This window comes from Xiphophorus couchianus, chromosome 7, assembly GCF_001444195.1.
Source record: "Xiphophorus couchianus chromosome 7, X_couchianus-1.0, whole genome shotgun sequence".
Taxonomy (NCBI): Eukaryota; Metazoa; Chordata; class Actinopteri; order Cyprinodontiformes; family Poeciliidae; genus Xiphophorus; species Xiphophorus couchianus.
The window spans coordinates 28,155,953-28,179,162 of NC_040234.1; the positions used below are offsets into that span (position 1 = coordinate 28,155,953).

General features: G+C 39.8%; 1 protein-coding gene across 1 annotated transcript; it reads right to left on the reverse strand.

Moving 5' to 3' along the window:
* Window positions 1–4,889: 4,889 nt before the first annotated feature.
* On the reverse strand, window positions 4,890–20,810 carry LOC114148244 (ral guanine nucleotide dissociation stimulator). The gene is made up of 18 exons (XM_028023385.1): window positions 20,585–20,810; window positions 20,397–20,489; window positions 17,325–17,617; window positions 16,127–16,171; window positions 15,823–16,025; window positions 15,543–15,691; window positions 15,207–15,449; window positions 14,516–14,619; window positions 14,067–14,151; window positions 12,459–12,527; window positions 11,864–11,950; window positions 10,612–10,644; window positions 10,198–10,319; window positions 9,856–9,945; window positions 8,836–8,965; window positions 8,225–8,539; window positions 6,617–6,731; window positions 4,890–6,530 (listed from the first exon to the last, which is right to left on the reverse strand). Exons 2-18 carry the CDS (start codon window positions 20,418–20,420, stop codon window positions 6,391–6,393), a joined length of 2,247 nt encoding a protein of 748 aa, XP_027879186.1. The 5' UTR covers window positions 20,421–20,489; window positions 20,585–20,810; the 3' UTR covers window positions 4,890–6,390.
* Window positions 20,811–23,210: the final 2,400 nt, after the last annotated feature.

Sequence of the window (23,210 nt, forward strand, 5' to 3'; positions counted from 1 at the left end):
ACCAATTCCAGTGAACTCGTTACAGTTGCCATGTTTGCTCGTTTTATTTCCACAAGTGACATAAATTATACCAGACATGGACATTCAAGTTTGAATAATTACATAATCCACTAAATATTAGATTGTCTCTGTGCTGCAATATAAAACATAACGCAACGTTTGACACATGCACTGTTTCAGTGCAAAGCAATATGAGCTGATATCATTTTGCGCATTTATAACAGCTGACAAAGGCTTTACATTCAAGTATATTTTTAAATATCGCCTCTGACCCAGTGTTGTATAAAGTACTGAAATCTCAGAGTCAAGTAAAAGTATAAGCACCTCTCCAAAATACGACTTTGGTAAAAGTCCAAGTCACTGACTGAAATGTTACTTGAGTTAAAGTCTTAAAGTATCTGAAACTTCTTGTACTTAAGTATGGAAATTACTGTAAAAATGGATGTACTCAAGTAATGTAATGAAAAGTACAAGTAAAAAGTAAAACAAGGCAAATGCAGTTTGAATGACTTTTTTTTATATTTTGGTAAACTTGTCAAATACACTTAAAATAATGTACACAACCAAGTGCAGGCAAAATTAAACCTGCTAATAAATTGTTCCAGTTTTAAAGAGTAGCACATGTTAATGGTTTGTGGTTTTGAACTTGCATGCCTTTTCTATATTCGTTAAATTTAGTCTAAATTGCTATCGCTATGGCTTCTGTCCCCCCTTGAACAGAGGAGTCTAGGTAGTGTTAAGGAAAAATGATTATTTTTAGTGCTTAATACAGTTAATCTTACGACATGTGTAAAAGTTATATTCAATACTCTTATTTGGAACAGGTTTTGTCTGAGATGCGGGATGGGGCCGAATAGCAGGCATTCAGACAAGCAGGGGCCTCCCGCTGTCACACAGAGCCATAAAATTAGCATTCCGATGGGGCAAAAGTATGAGAGTTTGGGGGAAGAGACTTCAGAGGTATCTGCGAAATCTCATCTCAGGACCTTTCGGCGCCAGGGATCCGCCCGTACCAGACAGGGATTAGCACTAAGTGGTCCGCCCTTTTGCTTAGACAAAAACCAGACGGCCCTCCAATCTTTGCCGTAAATCAGGGAGGTTCTTAAGTTTCTCTAAGTCCCTACGGGAGTTCTAATTGGTCGAAGAACGGAACGCCTTAATTGAATATATTAAATTGAAGAAACACCCACTCAGTATAAAATTTCGTGTCAGCGCTAAAATCCAGAGAGCGGCCACTATTTTTTGCCTTTTTGTTTGTCTTTGTTTTGTGTTTGTCTGTCTTCCCCTTGTCTGTTTTTATTTTTATGAGAAAAATGCATATCTCTGTACCTCTGCAGCTTTGTTAATTGATTCATGCGTTGCTTTGTATGGGATTAAACTCTGTGATCTGTGACGTCAACGCGCTCTGTTGTTTCACTTTCTCTAGCTGCAGCACCGCCCGCTAGGGATCCCGGGACTTTAAGGAAGAAAGAGCCAAACGTTTTGTCCAAAGTTAATGTTAAATTATTCTTCCTTAATAGTAGCCTGCTACAGTCAACATTAGGCCTAAGCTAAATACACCACGTGTGGAACTGAAACAATGTCAAACAAAGTTCATTTATACAGGTAACGTTATGCTCAAGATTTCACAATAGTGCCTAGTGACCAAGCTATAGTTACTGAAACAGGAGGATTTAACCATTTCATAAGACGTTACCTCGATGTGTTTCTTCAAGTTGGACGGGGAGTTTTTGTAAGATAGAATTTCCACATCTTCGGCCAGGAATAACATAAACTGCATGCGGTAGGACGAATCTTTAACACCCACGAAAGAGTATATTGTGTTTAAATAAGGCCATGGGCTCTCATCACCAGCTGGTGGTTCCCCTGGAGCCATGTCCGACGTAGTTGCAGTCGTTGTGGTCTCCGTCTCCTCCTCCATGTGGCTGCTGCTGATTGCGAGACTTGCTTTGTGTTTAATGGGAGAAGCGAAACAGGTGGATCCTATTGGAGGTGATGAACAAGCCCAGGCAAGTAGGCTACCGACTTTGTTGCAGTCAATCAGTAGGTGGGATCAAAACACTTGCGTTTCTCTCTCGCGCTTTTTTGTAACAGTAACTAAACCACACACTGAAAATGTATCGGAGTAAAAGTACGCGATTAAGTTCGGAAATATAGTGAAGTAAAAGTGAAAGTCATCAAAAATTTTCATACTCGAGGAAAGTATGAAGTACTCCAAAATATACTTAAGTAAAGTAGTGAAGTATTTTTACTTCGTTACTATACAACACTGGAAATTAGCACTGCCACTTTGCTAATTACGGCTGGATATAAATTTAAAATTCTCCCCAACACAGAAACTTTCTCAACTAAAAGTCATATGAAAGTTTGTAACTTTTAACTGAGGTAATATATTTATTCATAACACAACCAGAGTTATGAATGGACTGGAATAGGGCTTACATTTCAGGTCCTTCTCAGAAATTTGGCCTGAGCATTTTTGACTGGTCTTATTTGATTTGTGCCAATGATCCTCATCAAATCTGTTTGTATGTTTTAGGATTATACTTATAAATACAAACTTATGCCTGTTCATATGCTTATTCATACATATTCTTACACACACTCCTACGCATATACAGATGACCTATCACTTAGCTCAAAATTTCATAGCTTTTTTTTTTTTAGAATTTAGCCATTATTAAACATTTACAAGCTACAGGACAAGCTTGTATTTAGATCAGTTTGTTAAATTAAATTAAATGTAATTTAATTCCAAAATCCTGTTTGTAGTATAGACCTGAAGAAAGCTGTGTCTGACATTGCTTCTGTGTTTTGTGATTAGATTATGGATTGAATGTGGGACCACATTGCCTGACCAGATTCTCTCTTGAATGCGTTTAGTTTATAAGAAACAAACTCGACGAAGCTAACTTTATTAATGAACTGTGAGTTATTTTGATTTTTTTATTTTTAATAAGGCCGACAGAATTAGTGGGTGGTGTGACTACAAACGAGCACCAGCAGGGGGCAGTGCTGCTACGTGTGCAAAGACAGAAAAGCAGCACTTTTGGCGATCAATTTTGCAAAATCGGAAACCTATGGATTTAAATAACACTAATTGCTGTAGTAATTTTTTTGTATGTCAAACAACAGTAACATAATTAAGCAAATAACTATAATACAATGTGGACATATCATGCTTTTACATCTTTTCATATGTAAAAGCTTATGGTCTTATGGTCCACATACAGTAGAAATGCAATGCTTTGGTGGGAATTCTTCGTTATTGTGGCTCCACAGAGCCCGCATGTGCCCCTGCAGTCTTTTTAAATGTGAATGAGACGTTTCACGCCCGGCCCCGCACCAGGTGGCACATCGTTCCACTCCACGCCATTCGGCCATCTTGATAGAAACGATATGATTATCGTAGGGGAAATGTTTTATCCAAGATGTCACCGTCCAGCATCCGTACATGTTGGAGCCAAAGTCAGAGTCTGACCCGGGGCAGGAGAATGAAGACGATTTTTAATGGATAGCAATTGTGTTATTTCTGTGTTTACATCCTCTCCATCTTCTCAGACTACAATTAGCTATAATTAACTATAATTAATTATAGGGTAGCTTAACCATAGTGTTCATACATGTCAGATACCTATTAAAATATTAATGCTATCACAATATGACTGAAGGAAGTAGTTAATGGGAGAGAACTTCTTTGAAGGCATGGCGATGGGTTTCTCCTAAGCAAAAACGTTAAAAATAAATAATAATATGTTAAGGAGGCTGCTGAAAGCTAGCACACAGCGCTAACAGAAGAGGAAGGAAAAATGCTGCTATCAAACCAATGACCAAAAACGTCATTATCACAAAAAAAAAAAATCGGTCTAAAATAAGCTTTGTTGTCATTTTAATGTGGTTTGGAGCTTACTTACCGCTTTGCTGTTTCAACAGAGGGAAGGAACCGCCGTCTCAGTCAGAGGAGGTCTTTCGGAAAATCACTCGATATTTCCGGAGGTTGCTGAAGCACTAAATGTAGGCCTACTTTTCGATCTTCACTAATGTGTGTACTTTTCTGACAAAAATAACATTTAACCAGACACTTCGAAGATTCTCCGATGACGGGTAATAAGAAATACCCAATACCGCTGGAACCTAACGTTTTGACTTGGTTACTTGCAACTTCGGCGTAGCTGAACTTGAACTACAAAAATTGGTCGAGGAAAAGAAAAATGGCGGTTTCACAAAACTGATTAGCCGGAAGTCCATGACTTCCCCCCCCCCCCTTTCCCGGTTCTTCTTCTTCGACGTTTTTTGGCGGTTGGCAGACAACAAAAATGGCGCATTACCACCTTCTATGTTCTGGTAGCCTGATGTGTTTGCAGCACTGTAGTGTGTATGAAGCATGTAATGTACAAAGTGGCAAAGCAGAATAATAAAATACATCAACTAAAAAGTGTACTTCATTAGTAATTATAATAAACCAAAAGTGTAATTGTAGCATACTGTAATCACACTACTAAAATATAAAATATGTAATGCCAATATACTTAAAATACATTCTAAATATATTTTAAATGTAATTCAATCACAAAAATAGTACACTCAAAATATACTAATCAAGCACATTTATATTACATAAAAAACAATATACTTAAAGTATGCAAAGTATAACTTCAGTTGTCCAAAAAAACTACGTTGAAGTACACTTAGGACACTTTAAATTGTGCTTTAATACAATTTAAATACTGTTAAAATACACTAAGCACAAAATTAGTTGTTTCAAAATGTCACACTTTAAGTTCACTAATCCTAAGTGAACTTGAAGTAAACTCATGATTAGTCTGTCTTAAAGTATGCTCAAGAATGTTAAAAATTTTACATACTTAGTATATTAATTTTTCACCAGGGCAGGTTGGAAACTTTTTATTTTTATTTAATGGCTTTTAATACATCCTGGTAATGCGTATCAAATTCTGAATTAAAAACAGTAAATTATTTTGTTGTTGTTTGGAACATCTTTGGTAATTTAAAACAATTATATGATAAGTTTTACAGGAAAAAAAAAACAAAAAAACTTTGTGGCTTCAGGTGTCATGTGCAGGAACACGTTACACTGAGGTGTGTTTTCCAGAAACAGCTTCTGTGGGAAGTGGAAGGCAGGGAAAAGCCTGTTCATTATCTTCCCACAGCAGCCGTTTCTCCCCTCAGGGCTGAAAACCTCTCAACTTGCAGGCTTTCAAAGGAAAGAAACTCGTGATTTAATACATGTGTGTTTACGGTATCCGGTTCGTCTTTGCTGCCCTTCTGCAAAACCGAAGATCTTGACGTCACCTCGACCGACGTGACTTTCTGGAAAATTCCGTCAACACAATCAAACGGTTAGCTGGTTTTAGCACAACTTCAATCCTGGGTCAGTTTGTTTAGTTACAGCTTAACTAAATACAGACTTTTTATAGTGTTAGATATTGAAACATTCAAAAAAAAAAAGAATAATTACAAAGGCATTAACGGGAACATTTTAAACTCTGTGTCGGATTTTTTTTTTTTTTTTTTTTAAACAAGCAATGTTTTTGCCATTTAAGAGATAAGCTTGCTAAGTGATGAGTCATCGAGATGTGCTCATCGAACAAAGGTGCGGTTAAGGTGAATCAATCACAGTGGAGGCAAAATAAATACAAAACGTTATAAAATTTTGAACTTTGAAAAGTCTAAAAGACAAACTAACACAAAAAAAAGAAAACCGCTAGTTTAAGGCTTCCTTTCATTTTGTATATTGGGAGTACAGATCTAGAACGTCAACGTTTCGCCGCTGCCGTCATGATCCCTGCCACAGGAATGCCCTCCTTCCAGTCAGAGCTGCCAGTTGCTCGTGGCAACCATCACAGGTACACCATGAACCGGAGAGCTCATCCTCCACATGCATTTCTGAGGCCATCCAACTCATCGACGTCGGACAAAGGCAGATGTTCTAACCCTTTATTGGGTTAAGTCTTAATCCCTTTTAATGACTCCAACTCAGTCGGGAAACGTGCAATTGTCACTGTTATTTCTTTTTCCTTTTCCTGTGTAAATACGTTGGCACGTGCTTCCCGTACAAGGGTGTGTTCCCACACGTCATTATGATGAATAGCAAGTCAAATTGAATCAGCGCTCACATGAAATCTCTGTGGGAAAAGCCACTTCACACCCAGCAGTCTTCCAACCAGGAAGCAATCTGATGAAGGAGTTTTAGGTTCCGTCACTAAAGTGCTTTTTTTTTCTTGTCAGAATCTGGTAAGCTTCCTTAAGCGCATTCTGTTTTCATCCCTTTTGGTGCAAAGCAACGAACCGTAGAGTTTGGGAAGCTTTTATGAGTCGAAGCCCGTTTTCCCAGGAACCGATCTATCCAATCGGCTCGGCTTGCGGGCCTCACCTGGCGAAACGGCTGAGACTGGCGGTTTTTCTCAGCGGCTGCTTCTGGCTTTTGTGGTACAAGCGCAGGACGAAGTCAAAGTTAGCGGTCGTGGACATGGCGTAGAAGACGTTGGCTTTGTCCGGCACAAGCAACTCTGCGGACAGAGAAACATACGCTGGTTATCGTCGTGTTACTCTCCTGACCGCGGCGTTTACGCAGACCGGCTCGGTGCGGTCGGACCTTTCTGCTGCGACATGATCTGCGACAGGGTGAAGTCCTGCGGGTTCATGTGCTCCAGGTGATGCTTCTCCAAAGCCCTCTGGATCACCTGGGCCGTTTTATCCTGACTGGTCAGCTGCAAAGACACAAAGAGACGCAAAAAACACACACACACACACACCTCAGTGAGTGGCAACATTCCGTTTAGTCACGGTGTTGTGTTTGTGACGTGTTTTGGCATGCGCTGGTGACGGCCCGTTCAGCATTTTCTCTTGATATTTTGAAGAACTGCTTCTGTTTTGATTGGGTTTTCCATTTTGGTTTGTACTGTAGGTAAGGCTTCCTAAGTGATTCCTGTTCTGGTGTTGAGATAAGGAAAAACACCAGACAGATATTTATCGATGAAAACACCTGACTGAACAATGCAAAACCAAACCAAAGCCTACATACTCAAGAATTTAAGCAAAGATGTGGCCCCAAAGTAAAATAAAGAGCAAGAAGGACAGAATGTACATATTTTTAAAAATCAAAAGAGGAAAAATCTAACTTGATTAGCATGCAGGAACATCAGGAATGCAGTATTATCTATGTTAATGTGGTCCCAGAAAGGTCAAATAGACTCTACAGAGTCTTCATGTTCTTCAATGAACCCTAACAGGGTACGGTAAGGCAATTTTATTTATATAGCACGTTTTCAGCAACAAGGCAATACAAAGTGCTTGGGGTTAGGGTTAGGGTTCAGCTTGTTTTAAGGAAGTCTAAACATGCTCATACTTTTAGACAAGAAAGCACCAAGAAATCCACCAGAATTTTCAGCTTGATCGGCTCTAAACTTTGACCGGTTGGTTAGAAACTCAAACTGATCTTCTTCACACTAGCGGGTTGTGCTGACTATACTGCACAAAGCGGATGCGGTTTTTGAGTGAACACTCCGAGGCTATGTTCAAACAGCACTCCTTAATGTTCAATTCGAATTTTGTGCTAAAATCTGATTCTTTTTTTTTGCGTTGTTGTTCATACTATAATGATGCGAAAGAAGTTAGACTTTAGAATAACGTAGAGGTAACACAGCAGCACACTGTTTATGGAAGACATGAGAAATACCGTCATCTATGGATACAAGCAGCGGCCTTTTGTGGAGCACTGACTGCAGCTTTTGTGGAGAAGTTTGTTTGGATGTGTAGTCACAACTAAGAGTGGTGGGATTGTGACTGACAAGACTTCTTTCAAAAGTTCATAAGTATAATTTTCAACCACGGTTTACATCCGTGTTTATCACAGATGGCTTCTTCTGATGCAGAATTATGATCAAGAAAGTGCCATACAGATCTTTCTAATTAAAGCAACATTTCTCTTGTAATTTTAAAACGTTCTTCTGGTAAAGTTGCATCTCTATTCTGCTAATATTATCACTGTTAAACTTTTTTATTATTATTTTAGCCTGCTCCTAATACTCTGTCATACAAGTCACAGACAAGATGATACAAACCGCCTTTTGAAAATATTTTCAGTCATTTGGAATTTCTGTTTTTAGAAAATAAAGTGAGAAAGTCTGATGGCACGAACAAAGACTTAATTTTTTTTTAAAGCCGCATCTCGAAGCCGTACTCCAAACTGAACCAAACTCACCAAGATGCTTTTGTACATGTTGCCGTTGTCGAGTCCCAGGTCCACGCTGACGCGGATGATGCAGGAGTCGCAGACCTGCCGGTTGTACATGGGCAGGGACGTCATGGAAATGGAGCGCTTGTGGTGGGGGGACGGGTGAGCACTGGGTCGGGCGGCAGCGGTGGCCGGGTCTGTACCGCAGAGGTCAGAGCCGCAGTCCGACGGGGAACCAGACGGAGACTCTAGATAGGAAGCCGCCGAGGGGAAAGGGGTGGATAAGGAAGAGGAGGAGGAAGAGAAGACCTCGGAAACGTTGTTGTAGGAGCTGTGGAAGGACTAGAGAGGAAAAGCAGAGAGAAAATAAAATAAACTTTCTTGAATGGTGTTTAAGTATTAAACACCCCTTTGCTCTACTAATTAGAAATGCATAAATGTTGCATTTGCTTCAAGGGGACGACTGTTTGAGAAACAGAGCGCATTTTGTTGGAGTCACAGAATGACTTAGCTTTCAACAAAGACCATCGCTGTTAACACTAGAAACAATAGATACAAGACAGAGACAATGGGCTTTCATCTGAGAACAAAGACACACTCTCTCACACACACACACAGAGAGAGAGAGAGATGATTACCTGTAGTTTAATAGAACATGTTGCGTTTGGGGAAGAAAGATCTTCCATCTCAGATCCACTGGATCCAGAGGATGAAACGCTGATCTGGTCAGCTGGGAGTTTCTTAGCGGTCTCACTCACCGACCTGAAGCTGAGGGGGAAAATCTCATTAAGGATGCTGCAGCAAACCAACTGAACCAGAAGAATAACAATATTACACAAGCTGTTAATCAACACTTGATTTTTATCTTCTAAATGTAAATAAATCTGATGAGCGCTGTAAATTATGAGCATCGACTTCTGGTTTGAATACGCAAACATAAGCTAAAGCACTGAGGAAAAGTATTCACACCCCTTCAACAGCTCCACATTTGATTATGTAACCACCACAAACTCCAAAGTATTTTATTAGGACGTCAGATCAAGACAAAGTGGAACATAATTGTGAAATGGAAGGAATGTAATTAAGAGTGCTAATTTCAAATAATTACATAGATTTTAAACATTTTAAGGCATTTTTATTTTATTTTTTTAAATCTACAGACATCCTGAGCTGGAACCTTTGTATTCACGTTTCCGGTACAGCTGTAAATCTGACGCGCAAGCTGATTTCCTTGGCCAGGTGGGGGTTACTTTCTGCATCTAAAACCGATCTGATGGGACGCTGAGAAACACTTCTGTTACGTTCAAGGTGTGTTAAAAGGAGTTAGCCTAGCGGCGAAGCTATTCAAGCCTAAAATAGCATCTCAATGCTCAACAGGTCGCAGCAGGACAAGTCTGAACAGATAGCCAGCGCTAGAATCCAAATGAGCTTGAGCTAGGTTACTAGCAAGGAGGGGAAGAAATTTTACCCTCCATGTGTGGGAAGGTAGTAGTAACAAACTAGCTCAATCGCTTATTAGTCCTCTACTCCTTTTTATTGCTCTATTGCATAAAATATAATTAAAATTTGTTGCAGGGTGTGGTTGCATTGTGACCAAGTTTAAAAAGGTCAAAGAGTGTGACTACTTTTTGAGACGTTGTATGCAGTGCGACACTCACAAGGAGAGTTTCTTTGTGATAGAGCGGTTGCTCCAGGAATTCGGTGAACAAGCGTCCACCGGAGGCTCCAGCTGCTTTGACATTTCATAGCTGTAATAGGAAAAAAATAAAATTAGAAAACACAAGAAAGTATAGAATTTTCACGCAAACTGCTTTTTTCCCCCGAATTTGAATCTCCAAATCAAAACATCCTGTATTTCTTTTATTCTTTTATGCAGAAAGAAGGTTTTGAAAAGCAACTTCTGTAGTCCACAGCAACCAAATCTTTACTACACTCAAGCAGGGCCGCGTGTGATTTTGTCACATGACGAAGGGGGAAATAGATAAATATTTTCGGCTCACCTCTCCTGATCTGTGAGCAGTCTGTGTCCATGCAGCCAAGCGGAGATTTTGGGATGTTTGGGGAGGCCGTACTGGGAACAGGACGCCTGCAGCACGCGGATCTGTGACAGGACGTCAAACTCCTGCGTGGGAAACGAGAAATGCTGACGGTGAGACGGTGAAAGCAGGGCGAAACGCGCCGCTGGATGTCAGGACGTCAGGTTGCATAATCTGGCCCGGAGCAACAAGGTTGCAGTTGCACTCAAGAAAGTCACATGAGAACTCCAGCTTCGAATATGAATTCAGGTTTATGTTTAACTCTCTGTTAACGCTGACAACATATGTACTACTCTACTATCTAATATACACTCATCCAGCATGTAGAAAAATGTTACATAAAGACGAAGAATCCAGTAAATGTCAGGAACTACTTACCCTCCTCCTCTTCTCAAAGTTTATAAGTCCATCCTGTTAGGAGAGTGGATTATTAGTACTTTCATTTATTACATAAATCAATGATTAATTTGGTACAGCCTAAGTTGTTTTTTTCTAAATATTAACCATGGTGGTAAAAGTACAACAAATAGCTTTCTTGAACAACTCTGCAATTTTTTCACACGTCTTTGGGGTCTTTTTTTTCTAAGTGAATTACTGTAACTGATACACAGCTGATTTTACAAGCACAAAACTTCAATAGTGTATAAAGGCATAATTTTAAATATCTAATTAGCGACATTGTTTTATTTCATTCTAAAAGGGCAGCAATTTCTTTAACAATCAAACTGTTATTAGCTGTTATTAGTATTAAAAACCACCATTATTGCTTCTCTAAGAATATTAGTTGTTAATGATCTACACGCAACAAAAAACTGAGGGTTACGAGAAACTCAAAAGTCTTTTTTCCGATGGGTAAAAGCGACATTTTTAGCACATTTCTAGCAGCTCATGCTAATGCTAACAAAACCCTCAGCTGATGTAGCAAAGAGCAAGACTTCAGTAGACAACAAGAAGGAATATATTACAGTAAATATGTCAGTTTCATTTGCTTTCAGGTTCATTCTCTCTGTTATTGAGCGTACTGCTTGAAAAAGGAGTCCTAAAGAAAGTTAAGAGTGCCAATTCTTACAGCTACTAATGCTAACCATGCTAACAGTAACTAAAAGATGCTAAAGCCAGCCTAAAATGTAGAATTTTTATAACTTTTGCTTTTAAATAACTTCAGTAAAACCCATTGTTTAATACATACTTTTAGTGAATATGCTGCTCAGGAGTTTATTGGGGTTTTTTTCTAATTGATAAGCTAATAGGCTGACGTTTGGTATACGTTGCCTATATATGTTGCCTAGCAAAAAAAAAAAGAAAAGAAACTGACGACCTGGCAGAAAAAGTGCAACTAACTGGTCTGCTTTTCATCTACACCGTTTTACTTTAAAAATTTAATAAAAATGAAGATATTGCACTTTTAGCTTCATCCCATGTCGACACAAGGGCACAGTTTTCATTAGTCCAGTTCTAGAGCCACAAGTGGCACTTTTGCTCACTTAATTAAATAATTAGTAAATGATGAAACATCGTTTCATTCTTTTGTTCTGTTCTTTACTGAAATTCACTGGCCTTCCTGGTCAATTTGATCTAGAACTGCCAATAAAATGTTCAAGTATTCCAGTATAAACGTAGCATCGTTTACCTCTGTGGTGTCGGGTAGAGCCGTGTCCAACATGGTGAGGACGGTCAGAAAGGTGCCCAGGTAAGGAACCACTGCACTTGAGGTACTCTGTATGTGTAGAAAACCATTAAAATCACAGCAGCAGGTTTATTCCCCCTTTACTTTTACTCTAAAATCCGTTTTGTTCTTTTTTTTTTTTTTTTTTTCCATTGGCTTGTTTTACATTGACAGATCTAAACATGACAATGTTCACACCAGGACTGAAGGCAGTCAGCAGAACCGCTCATATTACCACCCAGAAGAATGTGGACAGGACCCCATGAAAACCCCCCGTCTGGTCTATAATTACTGACCTATAATCCTATTGACCTGACGCCATTTGAAACCCGCTCAGCGCCGAGCGGCGCTAAAAATAGTTTAGGGTTCCAGCCGCGTTCCAGGGAGGGAAATCAACCCTCGCGGAGTTCTTTCAGAGGCGTGGAGTATGAGGGAGATTTGCATGAATCTTCTGTCTCATATGAAAATGACTCAAAGATGAAAGGCCAAGTGCTAAGCCAAGCCCCGGCTTAATCAAGCTCTCTTGTTTTTTCTTTATTCGTATTTAGATATAGCTTACCATCTGCCGGAGTTGACATTTCTTGCTTAACTTTGGAGAAACATTATCCACATTGGCTTGGCTTCCATCCTGTTGATGACAATCAAAGCTGTGCTCAGTTTAAGGTTGGAGACAGTTCCACTGGCAAAAGGAAGAGCTTTTATCACACATTAGCCTGAACATCCTGTTTAACAGTTAATCGTTAGGTTATTTTCTTTTTCCCCCAAAAGGATTTAGGTCAATTTCCAATGTACCTGAGAGCTTTTATCCATAAGCAAATAGGCTTAGGTTTGGAATACATATGAATATCAGTGTTTACATAGATAAGAGGACTGCCTGAAAAATGTAAGGCAATCAAGAGAAGATATTGTAGGGCAACAAACGCTGGCTGTTTAGCTGCTGGGTACAGCAAGAGCAAGGGATCTGGTGACTTTAGGGTTCTTTATTGGAGCTGGACAAAAGACGTCTGTAACGCAGTTCCCTAAAGAAAGTCACGGAGAGAAGAGTGAGACGGGAGCATGATGTGCTCAAAGCCCCTTGTTTGCTATTCATAACCATTTCTGCAAACATTAACTCAAAAGGGAATCTTTTCAAAGATTAAAAGAGTGGCATTCGTGTTCAAGGAGACAATCTTTGCACTCGTTCATGAGCTAACGTTCTGGTTTCTTTGTTTGTAACAGTTTTTTATTATTATTTTGCCTGTTCAAGATCCAAGTCTGTAATTCTAGGTTCTTTTATTTTATACAAAACCAATTAATATTTTATCAAAATTCTGTATGGGGCAAATTGTAATCGGCAGGTCATGATTTTTAAAGAGCAACCAGAAAACCACAATTGCTGCACCCCAAATATTAAGGATTTTTACCTTAACATTGAACCATGTACTGGTTACTGGTATTAAGGCATTCTGTTTTAAAACGTTCATATTTTAAAATTGATACTGTTATAAATTGAACAGTTTAACATCTGGACCTTGAATTTTGAATACTGTAATAGCCAGAAAGTGTTACAACACTGCTGATCAGATGGCTGAAAGAAGGTTACTGCAGTTTATCACAGTCTAACAGGAAATTGGGAATAGTTCTGTTTGCAAAAATACATGTAGAATCATGATGGGGGAACCAAGATAGCACCAGCAGTAAGAAGGAATAATTGTGACTTTTCTGTTATTATTAAACAGTCTTCCACTGTTTTACATCATATTTAGCATTTTTTGATTAAAGTGTTTGAGTAAAAATGATAAAATGTCATATTTTTTTCAATCATGGTTAACACGACTGATTATCTCATACCAATTTATTATTAAACGGGGTCTGTCCATTTAAGGGAAGGTTTAGATTGGGGTCCGTTTTTGGCGGATACCAATTTTTCTTTGGTCTGAAAAGTCAAAGTTGCTAGGTTGGCAATAGGGGGCTAATTATCGTTAACTACCCACATGCCTACATTTAAAGGGACAATAGCTAATTTTCAGTCCTTTGTGGATGTTGATAAGAACAGCTAGTCATGGCCAATAACCGATCTGCCAAGATTAAGGAACTCTGGGGCGATTTATTGGTACACCAGCAGTGGTGATCTTCATGAGTTGTGTATGTGAGGGCTAACTCCGCAAACGTGATGTGTTTTTCTCACCTCCACCAGGAGCTCTCTGTTGGTCAGAACACAGTTCTCGTCCGGGAACGTCTCCCAGAGGTTATCGAACGTGGCCATGCTGTCTCTGCAAACAGGGACCAAGACAACATGAAGACAACAGCTGCAAGTTGTTCTAACATTATCCACAGTAAGCATTTTGAAAAGCTTTCCAAAGTTTAACTTATTTGCACGGTAAGCAGCTTAGGTGAAGCTTAGAACCAAACTAGTGAACTTTTAACTCAGTTCACGACCCGAGCTAAAATATGGGTCATCAACCAAAGGAGACGTCTGCCGATTCGGCCAATCGAGTTTCACAGATCTGCACCCATTGGCAGGTTGATGTCCTTGTTAAGCGGCTCTTATGTAGAGAAAACCTATATAAGACCTTGGAGAAGTGCCAAAGAGGCCTTTGAGATGAAATTAAATAGAAAGATGATCCGAAACCTCACCTGCTGACAGCTGCCCAGGTCTTCCTCAGCCTGTAAACAGCATTCGAGTGCAGGGCAGAAAGGATGGCCTTGAGGGAGGAGAAGTTCTTCAAGCGACGACATTCCTGCCAAACAAAACCGACCCCCGTCACTTCAATGTTTCTCCAACTCTATGCTAACCAGGCATGGGTTGGTATGAGATTGTGTGTGATACACATTTGGGAAAACATGCAAAGGTTCCATGGTGTTATACCCTATTGTTATTCTTAGTCGTTCTAGACTAAGAAGTGTAGCCGATTAATCAGGAAGTTGAAGCCAGTAGCCAACCTGCAGTCTGCTGCTGAACAGATAAGCCACTCATTGTAGTCCAACAGCAGATATTTCTCCAAAAAGTTACACTAATAAAACACACATGGTGTCTCTGGACAACAAAACAAACCACCACTGCACTCACAGGTGTTTGCATACTGATTTTGATAACTGTGTATTTCTACTTCTTAGCATTATTTGTAGTGTTGTACACTTAGTGTAGGCGCCCTTACACTGCCCCCTAGAGTCTAGGATAATACGGGTTACAGTGAGGACACGCAGTATAAATTAGTGTTGGCCTGATTCCGAGCGTCTATTTTCATGTGTCAAGCATAAACCAAGCTTACCACCTATACATAATGACTAAATAAAGCTCCTGAGTCACCTGGCTACTATAACACACCTGTGCCACTTTGATCCACTTCTCAATGATGCGAGCCCTCTGGGCTGGAGTTGTAGGAGGCGACCCAGAGGAGCCGTTAGCTGGTTCTGCAGACTGGGAGAGCAGCGACACGATAACCCTGTTGGTCAACGCGTTGAACTGCGTGATGGTGGCTCGGATCGTGGGAGACATGTTTTCCTTCTTGTCTCTCTGGGACCACACGCAGCCCAGACACTGGTAGGGCACCACTTTGACAAACAGGGCCTGGGAAGGTCAAAGAAGCCCACCATCAGCCTTTATATAGCCAGATATAGGCAACATTTAATAAAGAGACATGAAACATATCCAGTGACGCACAGAGTCCATTTGAGTGAGCTGCTCAGCGATGGATGAGGCGGAGAAATCCATGATGCTGCCCTGATCCAGAGAGGTTTCACATCCTGAATCCTCACTGGCATACTCTTCCTCCCCTTGATCAAGACCAGCAGCAACATTCAACAATGCTCCTGAAATTAAAAAAAGGAGAAAAAAATCACTGTTAGTAGTGGGAACTTAACATGTTTTCTACCACAATTACTGTCAAGAAGACCAACTGTGTCATCGTGGCCAAAGGAAAAGTTGTAGAATAGAGGGTCACCTTCGTCTTTCTGGAACTTTCTGAGCAGCTCCTCGGCTTGTCCGGCCAGTGAGCAGAAGTTCGGCTGGCTGCGCATGCCGCCGTGCACGGCGGAGCTGATCCTCAGGTGATCCAGCAGCAGGCAGAGAGCAGGGTGCAGCGGAGGGTCCCTGAAGTCCTCGCTGTACTCATCCAACCACGTCTGGATGAATGTCAACAGAAGGCTGGAGAGAGAGAGAGAAAGAGAGAGCAGAGCACATGGAGGAAAACTTTACCAACCATGAAAATCCACAACAAACCTCAAGCTGGGACATTTTCCACCCACCTCCTGCAGTAACCCACGTTGTCCACATCTGAAGAAGTGCTGTCTCTGTAAGCAAATTAAAAACATTTTTTTAAAAATCAAAAGTCAGCTTCTTTCTTTCTGTCTTCTAAAATCTTTTGATTATTATTTGCACCCGCCTACTCCCTAACATTAAACCCAAACGACGCATAATGGCTGTTGTTGGGAGCTTCCAGCTAATGAGCACCTGCTCAGCACCGATCACATCAAAGCCGGGACGAGAGGCTCGCTTTATGGGCGGGAACATCAAACACAAGGCTCAATTCAAAACATGGGGACCGAGCATGAATAAACACAGAGGCTTTGTTTTTCCAAGACTGATTTATGCTTTCTTTTGTCCTGGAAAATAAACTGAAATATTGGTTCCTAGGGGCATTCAGACCCATTGAAAGGTTTCCTTTTGGGGTTTTGTCTCTATTAGATTTTGTACAATTAGAACCTGAAGTGGAGATGCAGTGATTTTGTTTAGCCAGCCGATCGATTGGTACAGACTCACTTTATTTTGGATGATGGGCGGATACTAGTATTTGGATACTTGCCAACTTCGTGACTCTTTCGCTACGTTTAGCAAAAATAAATTAATAAAAAATAAAAACAATAAATAATAATTGTTTTTTTTTTAAGAAAAAAAAAGTATCTGTGATCAGCCGGAATATAGAATCAGTGCGCCCCCAACCAGAAGGTTTCGCCCATTTTTTGGAAAAAATTAGTTCAAACTCAGTCAGAACATCTGTGAACATTACTTTACAAGTCCTGTCACAGAATCTGTAATGGATTAAAACTTTGACTAGGCCATTTTGACACAAAACCATCAATCTAGATAATTCCATTCTTTATTTCCCCACTGTATTGGTGTTGTTGCACTGGTGGAAAAATACTTGGTAAGATTTAGTTTTTCCAGTGTATGTGTGTGTTTGCAGAACTTTAAGTTTGTTTTGCTCATTTTGTTAAATTTAAGGCAGGAAAAAAATATCACTGGGAAAGTTTTCTATTTAACCATATCAATCTCCAAACTTGAGATGGAAAACCAAATTTTTGACGTCTTTCTATCGTCGTCCGCACAAAATGCTCTGAATGGGCCGTACTTTTTACACCTCTGATGTAGATAGTACAGAATCTAAAAGACCAGATGAAAACAGACAGTGGCCAGCTTGGAGTGGGTCAAAGGAGGCAGCTGTACCTCTGGAAGAGCAGCTCTATGAGCGCCGTGGTGCTGGTGTAGGTCCGGTAGGTGGACAGGAAGATCCGGCTGTAGTCCAAGTCCTGGCTGCTGCTGCTGTCCAGGAGGTGATTTATGAGCAAGTCCAGTGTGGCGGCCTTGAGACGCCGCACCTTGCAGGTCCTGTACTGGACAAAACCGCAGCAGGAGCTCGTCTCGCTGGGGCCGGGCGAGGACGGGTCCGGCTCCCGGCGCAGCGTCACCCCGTACACGACGCCGTCCTCCTTCTCCTCACCCCACTCCTGCACTGGATTCTGGAGAAAAAAACCCAACAAAAAACACAATCAAGTATCGGGTGGGGAATGACTGTCAAGAATCCAAAAACTAAAAGATACAGAGTCACATGTTCAAATATGGATCGAGTTATGTTTACAGTTACAACAGAAGGGTCAGAGGGTGAACTCAGCAAACAGAAATAGTCACAAGCAATCCTGGCCACACAAACAGGTGACACAGCAGCCCACTGAGACTTAACACTGATCCCTCGTAAAGCCGCAGCAACGAGGTAATATTTACGTCCGCTAATAGTCATCATCTCCAGCGGCGGCACAAACAGGTTGGCGTGTGATAATGACAACAATTATTTCAGATCTAGCTGATTCAGATAGATGGAACAGATGTAGAATAATAACATAATGGTGTATCTGTTTGTTTTTTTTCTTTTTTAAACAACTTCCTTGCAGCTCTGATCTTTCCAAGAATCTTATAGCTAAACATCAGTGTTTATGGACAAATAAAGGAAAATCAAGAGGTTGGCACAGCAACTCTATGGGGGAGAAAAAAATATTTTTCCAGTCTATTCAGTCCTCTTATAAAAAAAAAAAAAGGCACACTACAATATAGCTCTGCAGGTGTTGACAACAGCAGGAGTCATGGCTCTTAGATTTAAATCCTCTTTTCATAAAATCAAAACAAGAGGTTAGACTTTGCGTTCTGTTAGAGCTTTCAGTTTGGCTTTAGGGCCAAAGCCAAAGCAGAGTTTTTAAAAGCGTGCCTGGAATGACACTGGAGAACCGGTTTTATCAGATATGTGCGCCTGAGTCAGGCCACCAGCTTATCACACTTTAACATGAAAACCATCAAATAAGCTACTTTTCCATAAACTGTAGGAACTAATTTTGAATTTTTAAAGTTCAGTTAAAAATGTCAACGTTAGATACTTTATTTAGGTAACAAATACTACCTAAAATAAAAAAATATATATATTAAAAATTTGTTCTAATTAACAAAATTTGCCTAGCTAGCTAGTTTAACTACAGCTAATAAGTGTTAACCATTTATTATTACCTAGCTAATAAATTTAAAGTATTTAAAAAAAAAAACTTTATCCCAAGTAGCACTGACTTAGCTTAGCGAGCTAGTTTATCTAGGTAACTTGAAATGATAAACTAATTTATCTAGATAGCTAAATTAGTCTGGCTACCTAACTAAACTAGTTTCAGCTGTCTATCGTTTTACCAATAAACAGCTAAAATTGTTCATCGCTAAACAGTTTTAGCTAGTTTAGCGGTAGCATTAAGTAGCTAAAACATAAACAGACAACAAGTCAAGCTGCAGCATCTGAAATCCAGTTTCGCAAAAACAATATTCAAAGAACCTATTATTAGACACTGCGTATTGCTACAGAAATCAGAAGGAATGATTTGGTCTACATGAGTTGGTGTCATTTATATGTTGACGTTACATTTAACTCAAAGTAAGTTTTACAGGCCAGTATTAGGTTGTAACTTTTTCTCCCAAAATACCCAAAGATTGGAGCTAATTTGCTAATTTAAAAGTAGCTGCCCACAAACAGCTGAAATCTGCCAATACTTGAGACTCCTTCTAAAATCGATTAGAACTGCCTATTTTAAAACTTCAAAACACCAAAAGCATCGCCACCCGCTTTAAAATGCACTGTGGAAACCATCTTAGCACAACCGCAGAAGCTAATATCTACAGTGGCCCTTATTTCTACTCGTATGGATACAGCCAGTCAGCAGCAAGGAAAATGAACAGTCATCCTGAATTGGCCGCATTGCAAATACCAACCAGTAGAGTGGTAACAATGCAGCTAAATAGTCCAGGTTACTAAGCTGTTTTTTTGTTCTTAGAATATCTTTGTTCAATTTTTAAAAATCTGTTGTTTTTTTTAGCTGAACTGTAAAACAAAAATCTCTGAACAGACAAACCTTCCGCAAATAATTCAAAGTACAGTTAAATAAATAAAAAAATTCAGGATAATTGAATTTGCAAATACCAAACTACTAATTGGTGGTTTGCAGACAAATAAACGTAAGCGTCATAGGAATATTAATAGTTTAATTTCCATAGTAACTGAGTAGGACAGATCCTGTCTGCTGCTCACGTCTTTGCTAGGATCACATTTCATTTGAAATGCTGAGCTCACAAAAAGATTTGAGACAAAAACAATCACCTCTTTATACGGTTCACTTTTCAGGCTTGTCTCAATCTGAAATGCCAAAAGTGAACACAAAAGAAGAGAAATTCTCTTATTGTGTCAACAATTAGAATTAAGACCTCAACAAACTTTCAGCTCTTGTGCCGCCCCTGACCACATTTCACCCGGAGCGGTGAGCCACAATGTTCATGATAAAACCGGCATTATTAATTGAAAACACAACCTCTTCTCCCTAGTCCTACTATATGTGCAGTTATTTTATCATTTATAATTTACTAATAAAATAGTGTATCCCACATAGCATTGATTGGAGTTAATGACAAAATTATATCTGCTAGAAATCAACAAATATGCAAAAGAAAGCATGAACAATATTAAGAAAAACACATTAATGGTCATTTGGGCGGTTGCTATGAACCTAGCAACCGCCCAAAGGTTGCTAGGTTACGAACTTAACTAAATGTGGTCCTCTAAATCAAATTCTACACAGAGCCCGTTCGAATGGCGAGAAAATAACATTATTACCATTAAAAGAACAACTTTCCTCCCCCTAACTAAAAAATGTAGACTCCCCGAAAACAGCAGGCAACTTGCCGTGACACCTGATATGTGACGCTTCCAGCCAAACTCACCATGGTCAGCTCCCACTTGCCCATCTTGTCCGCTCGGCTTACGAAGTGCGGCTCTTCATCTCGACAGCAACTTCAGGTAAAGTTAACTTCCAACTAGCGAAGCAAAGAAAAAAATTAAAGAATAAAATAAAAGTCTGCCTTTTTCCAACAAATTTAAAACCAAAAACGTTGGTCCGGTCGCGAGCTACCTTCACGCGCTCGCCTTGAAACGTTGAAGAGGTTTTTGCTCCATTTTTGCTGCTGGGTATTTTAAAGGGTCGGTCCGGTTCTCTTGGCGTTCGCCTGCGGTTGGTGCCTGCGTGTTTTTGAGCTGTCCCAGCCTGTCCGACAGCACCGACACCGGCTCGGTGGCTCTCCCTCTGTGACAGGAGACGGGAAACAAACCCGTCCGTCCTAATGTGGGAGGCGGCGGCTCTGCCGGGCCTGAGGGGAGGAGGTGTGTCCCCGTCATGCCTGTCTGCGTCTGGTGTGTGCGTCAAAAATCCTTTCGCTTCTAGTCAAACACTGTTATTTTATGGACCTAGTTACTATTTAAGTTTTCATTATTCTATTGAGCTATTTTAGAATAAATTAGCCTTGTTTTATTTTATTAGTTTTTAGCTTGTCCAGAGCGCTGCAGCTAGGAAAGATTAAAACGTTGTTCTTTCTCCCCATGGCAGTTTCTCTCTATCGTCTCCTTGTTAAGTATCGAATAGAGTTTTCTTCTCACATATAAAGCCCATAACACTCAATTTTGTTCTTTAATGGAAACTACTGAAAGACAAAGTCTGGTCATCAGTTTATGACATTACAGCTAAAGCAGACTGATTATACAGAAGAACAAAAACAAAAAAAGAGAAGCACATAGCAGTGGCCTACTTAAAGTCATACTTAAATCCAATGAAAACGGTGTGGTGTGACCTTAAACATGTCTTTCATAGCTATTTTCCTCCAAGAGTGCCATCACTCTTTATATGATACTGTAGGTCCAGCAGTTATTACCCAGTTCAATTCAATTCACTTCAGTTCAATTCAATAAAACTTTATTTGTCCGTAAGGGGCGATGTAAAAGCACAAACATTAACACAATCACTTAAAACACAATGACATACAAGAATAAACCTAAAATCAAAGAACAAACAGAAAAGAAACACCATGTAATGTCTCTCTAATTGTTGTGGTTTATTTGGGGGGTTTTTTTATATGCCACCAGATGACCGAATCAGTAGAAGGACGCTCACGTAACCAAATGTTTGACTTCCAGCCTGGTGATGACTAAACACAAAGAGCACGAAAAACCCTCATGAGAGGAGAAAATGCGTACGACTGTCAGATAAAGTTGATGTTTCACACTGATGCCAAGACGGCATCTCACATTTGAGGTCAGAGGAACTGCAGATTCCTCCTGAAGAGATCGTACTAGTTCCTTCAATTGAATTAGACTTCAATGAAATGTCGATAGGTCACCTTGTTCGTGATCGATTGTGTTTATTGTTCCAAGCCAGATTCCCTCAGTGTGGCCACCATCATGTCCGCTCTACCAGGAAAGAAACACACTCCTCTGTTCTGTGAAAGATTATTTTTCTTTCATGCTTTTGGCCTTTTCCTGGGCAACAGCTGTCTGCTTTGTTTCTCTCGTTCTAATAGAAAATCCACTAACAACAGTACATTTAGAGAATTAAGTGAATGAATATGAGTTGGTTTAGCCCTCATGCGTATAATGATGCGCATGTCTTTTGTGGCAACAAGAGCACTGACACGGTTAATGCGACATTCCGATCCTCTTCGTGCCTCATAATGCAGCTCGGGTTACGGCTAACAACCTCCCGGCATCGTCACTGATGTGAAGACGCTGATGCTGATGCTGGGTGGGGCCCACTAAGGTTTCATTTTACGTTTCTATTACTATTGCTGCGTTTCCCAGGCTCTGTGTATGCGTGACGCAGTACATGTCAATTATATGTTACATTTTTTTAACTTCTCGCCTCATTCCAGTCATGAACTTCAATGTATTTTCATGGGATTTTATGCAATAATTTCTGTAATTATTGAACCGGAAGGAAAAAGATTCGTAGCTATCCCCAGATTTTACAAATGTAAAACTCCTATTAGCATGGTGTGCATGTGCATTTGACCGTAAATAAAATCTACTGATTCCCTTTATAAATCTCCTCATTGGTAAACAGAGTCCACTAGTGAACAAGCATCAAAGTTAAATTTTAAAGGTTTTCTGCATTCTATTGTGATTATAATCACATAATCATAATCCATAGACCGGTTATGTGATAATAATAATAATAATAATAATAATAATAATAATAATTAATAATAAAAGAGCTACGTGAAAAAGTCCTCTACACACACTTTTACTTTAAAGTAAAGAATCCAAGTTATTTGTCCATGCAGTTTATTGTTTTAGGATCAGTTCAATTGAATAAATTGATTTTATTCAAAAATATGCTATTTATCCCAAAGGAAAATTCAATGTTGACAGTCTCATGACAACCAATACCATGGCAGTCCAGGTATAACTTTAGCTTTTGGAGATGCTAACCAGCTGCTCATAGGTTATACGTACCGTGGTAACAAAGTCACATACCAATCATCCAAAAAGCACAAAGAAGTCAGAAAACCAAGTGGCATGCTAAGTAAAATAAATAGAACAACTGCTAGCAATGCCAGCTGGCGTCAATGCATACTTTTGCTTGTTATACATTTAAACACTAGAGGAACATGTCCACAGATGGATTTGGTGCTTTCTGCTGGCTATGAATGCAGATGTGGGAATGACGTGACACCTGAGCTATGTTGTACCTTCAGTGATTACTGTGTGTC

Excerpts from the sequence above, each read along its gene's own strand:
- LOC114148244 (XM_028023385.1), bottom strand. The coding sequence starts at position 20,420 with ATGGGCAAGTGGGAGCTGACCATG. Across the intron at positions 8,966-9,855 it reads ATCACAAAGAAACTCTCCTT|CTTCAGGTCGGTGAGTGAGA; the intron begins GTGAGTGTCGCA and ends TTTCCCCCTCAG. Across the intron at positions 6,531-6,616 it reads GATCATGTCGCAGCAGAAAG|AGTTGCTTGTGCCGGACAAA; the intron begins GTCCGACCGCAC and ends CTCTGTCCGCAG.